Raw genomic sequence first — 4971 nt, forward strand, 5'->3', positions numbered from 1 at the left:
GTGGTCGGTGGTGCCTCTGGTGCCCGACCGCGGGCCACTAGGACTCCAACTTATTCGTTGCCAAGGTCAAAGTACAGTACCGATGACATAAGGCCCATAAGGCTGCCAATAAGTTCCCCCACCTCCATTCATTTCCTGCTTCTCATTCAACAGCGTTCAACAGTTGCCCCGCCCACGCCCCCCTCCCCCACCCACCCTCAGACCCACGACCCACGCGCCAGCTCAGCTCAGCTGTTCTTCCTTTGCTTTCCTTCACTTGGTTTTATCACACGGACCTCGCCGGTCACGGAACTTCCCCGTCTTTCTCTCTAATTTGAGAGGTCTCTCCTCCCCGTCTCAAGTCTGTCAAGCCAACTTGATCGAGGATGTCTCAGTTTGAAGGAAAGGTAAGTTGTTAAGATTGCATTGGCTTTGTTTCTCTGACATGGTACAAAGGTTAGAATCTTTCACCGGCGTGTCGCTCAGCATTTCTTCTAGTGATAAAATTGAGATGTTTTAAGAACTGCATTGGATTTAAAGAATCGAATCGGCACAATGAATTGAATTGGAAGAAAGAAATGAACAGTGAAAGCTTTCTAACGATTTGTGCAATCCAAAGAACAAACACTGCACCGTCTGTCATCGTTATCATGCGACCTTTCTTGATAACCGTGACTGATAGTTGGGTTATCAGTGAAACTGGTGCTTTCACCACCCTTATCGAATAAAGAAAGTTCTGTAGTATTCCCAAACAACTGTAGATTTGTTCTATTTTTGGAGAGTCATTTTTGGGTTGTACTTGAAACAAACTGTTGCAGGTCATCAAGTGCCGGGCTGCTGTCGCTTGGGCAGAGAAGCAGCCCCTCACCTTTGAGACGATTGAAGTCGCTCCTCCTAAAGCTGGAGAGGTACGATTACTCCTGGTACACATCTGTGCTAATTATCTGAATGTATCTCTGGGGGTTCTAACGTGGGCATGTTCACAGGTTCGTGTGAAAATCACATCCACAGCTATTTGCCACACTGATGCGTACACCTTAGATGGCCATGACCCCGAAGGCATGTTCCCCTGTGTGTTGGGTCATGAGGGTGGTGGCATTGTCGAGAGTATTGGGGAGGGAGTCACTTCTGTGAAGCCTGGTAAACATTTTGGTTCTGACTTTTTTTTTTCTCTTTGGAAGTTTCACTGTCTCATCTGAACTTTTGTTTCCCAAATTCCTTAGGCGATCATGTCATCCCTCTTTACATCCCTCAGTGCAGAGACTGCAAGTTCTGCTCCTCTAAGAAGACCAATCTCTGCAGCAAAATTCGTCTTACTCAGGTATTGTTTCAATTAATTAAAATGAGTTATAATGAAGTTTTCTTTTTCTTATTTTTGTCCTCTCCTTATTTCTATCTTTTATTTTCTGTGTAGGGCAAAGGTGTGATGCCTGACGGCACTTCTCGATTTTCTTGCAACGGCAAAACCCTGTATCACTTCATGGGCTGCTCCACGTTCAGTGAATACACTGTGTTGGCAGAGATCTCAGTTGCAAAGGTAAGTTGAGAACAAAAAGAAAAATTTTGTTGTATTTCATTTTAATGCTCTTTCAGCATGCAATTTTTATTTCATTTTAATCGTAATCCAATGACTGGGGTACGTTTTACATTTTCTGTTCCTCTGTAACAGATTGATGCAGCTGCTCCTTTGGACAAGGTGTGCCTGCTTGGCTGTGGTGTCCCCACTGGATATGGTGCTGCCTTGAATACCGCAGGGGTGGAGGCTGGTTCCAACTGCGTAATTTGGGGCCTGGGTGCTGTAGGTCTCGCTGTTGCTCTCGGCTGCAAGGCAGCAGGAGCTAAGACCATAATTGGTGTCGACTTGAACTCTGACAAGTTTGAAGTTGGTGGGTACCACTTTCTAAACAGCCGGAAAAATTTTTGAAACTATGGTTTAGAAGTTAAATTTTATTGTTTTGCTTTTGTAGCCAAGAAATTTGGATGCACTGACTTTATCAACCCTAAGAACCTTTCCCGCCCAGTTACTGAGGAATTGATTGAAAGGTTAGATGGAGGTGCTGACTACACATTCGAATGTGTTGGCAATGTCAAAACCATGGTAAGGAACTCAGTGAATTTATAAAAGACAATTAATTATGATATTTTATAATAATTCCTCAAATTTTGAACGCTGATTGATTTTATTCATTTTTTTTTTAGCGGGAAGCTCTTGAGTCTTGCCACAAGGGATGGGGTGTGTCTGTAATTGTTGGTGTGGCAGCTGCTGGTCAAGAAATTTCCACCCGTCCATTCCAACTTGTCACTGGCCGTGTTTGGAAGGGTACTGCCTTCGGAGGTAGGTTTGCCTTGAATTTTTATGCTTTATCATGCCCACTCAAGGATAAAAATTATACTTGAATTGTTTCCTTGTAGGTTGGAAGAGCCGTGACAGTGTTCCCAAGCTGGTTGATGACTACATGAACAAGAAGCTGATGCTTGATGAATTTGTCACCCACACCTTTACCTTCGACAAGATCAATGAGGCCTTTGGTGTTTTGCACGCTGGTACTGGGTAAGCCTTACATACTTTGAACAATTATTTCTGTTGATATATTTCTGTTTCTCAGAATTTAAATATTTAAATCTGCTTTCAGCATCCGCGCAGTGGTCAACTATTAAGCACATTGCTCATCAAATTTTCTACGAACATTGCTGTGTTACTTTTATTCTATTTTTGCTTGTCAATAAAAGTATGATGAAGATATTTTCAATCATGGTGTGAATTATTTTCTTTCTACACAGCAGTCAGTAAAATATAAATTCATTTATTTTTTTTATATACATTGACAGATGGACAGACTTAAGTTCTAAAAACTAGTTTTCCTCTTGCACCTCTGTTAGAGACAATTAAATTATGGGCATCTTTGGCAGAGTCAAGGTCAAACTCTGTGTCAATTATGGGATTAATCCACCCTGCATTGGCCCCTTTCAAAAGAAAATCTCCCATCTCTTGCATTTCCTCCTGAGTATAAAGAGCAAGTTATCAGTCTTGCTTTGTTGATGGTAAGAAAAAATTGAGATGTACAAGATAAATACTGACCTTTGTGTTTGCAGAGAGCTTAATGCCCACAATTGAAGCTTCTGTGTATATGAGATGCCTTGGAATAATTGTTACCTCGTTCCTGGAACCCACCACCTACAAAGGAAAAAAAGAATCCTGGTCAAATTTCCCAAAGAAAAATTTAAAATAGGAGAATGCAGTAGGAAAGAGCAATATTTTACCGCAAGTCTGGCCTTTTGGCTCAAAACCATTAAGTCATTGCCCAGGTTGACATGGGCCATATTTTCTAGGAGAACATCGAACCCTTTTCCATCGGTGACCTCATGAGCCTTTCTTAAGTGGTCCTCCTCTCTATGGTTGAAAACATAGTCAGCACCTGCCTTTCTGACCACCTCTAATCCTGCTTCAGTACCCGCCGTTCCTACCACACACAACCCTGTGAACAAACGGATATAAGGGTATGATTACACTTATAAATGAGGTCTACCAGAAAGTCAAATGGACATACCTTTGTGTTTGGCAAGCTGGACAGCTGCGATTCCTACAGCGCCACTTGCCCCATGAACAAGTAATTTCTCTCCTGGCTGCATCCTACATCTGTAATTTTTAAAAATTGTAGCCAAGGTAAAAGTTTGCTGGCAGATGCAGTTATTATCTACAAAGAATATTCGCTTAAAAGCGAATGCTCACCTACTTGATGACCAAAGCACGATATGCTGTGAAATATGGAACATACATTCCAGCTCCTTGAGAAAATGAAAGCCTATCTGACAATAAAAACGTATTGTCCTCTGAACACACTAAATTTTCTGCATAACCACCATTCCATGGCAAGCAACAATACACTCTATCTCCCTCCTGAAACCAAACAAAGTTTCATTTCTTACATACACAAAATAATTACCTACTAGTTAAGTACAACATTAGGAACAAAAAAGGGACTCACTTTGAATTTTGAAACATTTTTGCCTTTTCTTAATATTGTGCCTGAAGCTTCCTTTCCAAGTACAATGGGAAGAGGGGGAAGAATTGCAAAACCACCCTCTCGAGTGTATACGTCAATAGGATTTATACCACACCGTTCTACTTTCACCAAAACCTGAATAGGAAATAAGGAAATTTTTTATTGATTCAAAGTGGCAGAGTTCCAAAGGTTTTATGAATTTCTTGCGCAATCCAACTCCCATTTTGGATCGTTCTTGAAACTTACTTCGTTGTCTTTTTCTTCAGGTACTTCAATGTGATCTACTTGTAGAACCTCAGGACCTCCAAATCTATGAATTTGCACTGCTCTCATAAGAGACCGGATACTGGAAATAAAACCATTTAATATTACGTAAAGTTTGGTGATCCCAAAGACGTTGAACACAACCAGGTTATGGCATAAATGGTTTTCTTTGGAAAAAGTGATCCGAAACTTAAACAAGTTTTTAATTGCACATTTTTAAGTTTGAATCTTGTTGACAGTAGCAGAAAAATACACAGTTACCTAGTTTTATGAACTGATGAAATTTGTGAGAGTATGGTGTGTCCATGGCTCCCAAGTTTTGAACACATGATGGACTTTCCGATTGCTGTCAGCTACTTTTGGTTAAAGAAAACGAAAATTGCAAAACTTCAAAAGCTATGAGCAAGGAAACTAGCTTCTGACACGGATATATTTACACGGCTGGCCGTGTCCTAAATTAACTTCTTTCCAAGGTACTTTGAACTGGCAGACGACACGGTCGCTTCTGACACATGAATTTCTCATAGAAGATGAATAGCCGCCAATATTTCAAAACACTTTTTGTGTGGTTGGCAAGAAGCTACTTTTCCGCCCGGGGCAGTGAGGGGTTTGGGCGAAAAGCGATGCACAAATTTGGGCAAATACACAATTCGTCTGCCATAAAATGCAACTGGGATAATGGGTGTATGTGAGAGGGAAAAGGGTGTTGCAGAAAAACCATGAG

General features: G+C 41.2%; 2 protein-coding genes across 2 annotated transcripts; one reads left to right on the top strand and one right to left on the bottom strand.

Moving 5' to 3' along the window:
• The first annotated feature begins 201 nt into the window (after positions 1 to 201).
• On the top strand, positions 202 to 2729 carry LOC117640596 (alcohol dehydrogenase class-3). The gene is made up of 10 exons (XM_034377189.1): positions 202 to 386; positions 798 to 887; positions 966 to 1119; positions 1203 to 1300; positions 1394 to 1516; positions 1649 to 1865; positions 1947 to 2077; positions 2179 to 2314; positions 2392 to 2530; positions 2613 to 2729. Exons 1-10 carry the CDS (start codon positions 366 to 368, stop codon positions 2635 to 2637), a joined length of 1134 nt encoding a protein of 377 aa, XP_034233080.1. The 5' UTR covers positions 202 to 365; the 3' UTR covers positions 2638 to 2729.
• A 34-nt stretch (positions 2730 to 2763) lies between these two features.
• Positions 2764 to 4768, bottom strand: LOC117640597 (zeta-crystallin-like). Its single transcript, XM_034377190.1, has 8 exons — positions 4509 to 4768; positions 4230 to 4329; positions 3966 to 4118; positions 3714 to 3877; positions 3528 to 3616; positions 3241 to 3455; positions 3059 to 3154; positions 2764 to 2980 (listed from the first exon to the last, which is right to left on the bottom strand). Exons 1-8 carry the CDS (start codon positions 4574 to 4576, stop codon positions 2819 to 2821), a joined length of 1047 nt encoding a protein of 348 aa, XP_034233081.1. The 5' UTR covers positions 4577 to 4768; the 3' UTR covers positions 2764 to 2818.
• Between the last annotated feature and the right edge of the window lie 203 nt (positions 4769 to 4971).

This window comes from Thrips palmi, unplaced genomic scaffold (assembly GCF_012932325.1).
Source record: "Thrips palmi isolate BJ-2018 unplaced genomic scaffold, TpBJ-2018v1 HiC_scaffold_12, whole genome shotgun sequence".
NCBI classification, from domain to species: Eukaryota; Metazoa; Arthropoda; class Insecta; order Thysanoptera; family Thripidae; genus Thrips; species Thrips palmi.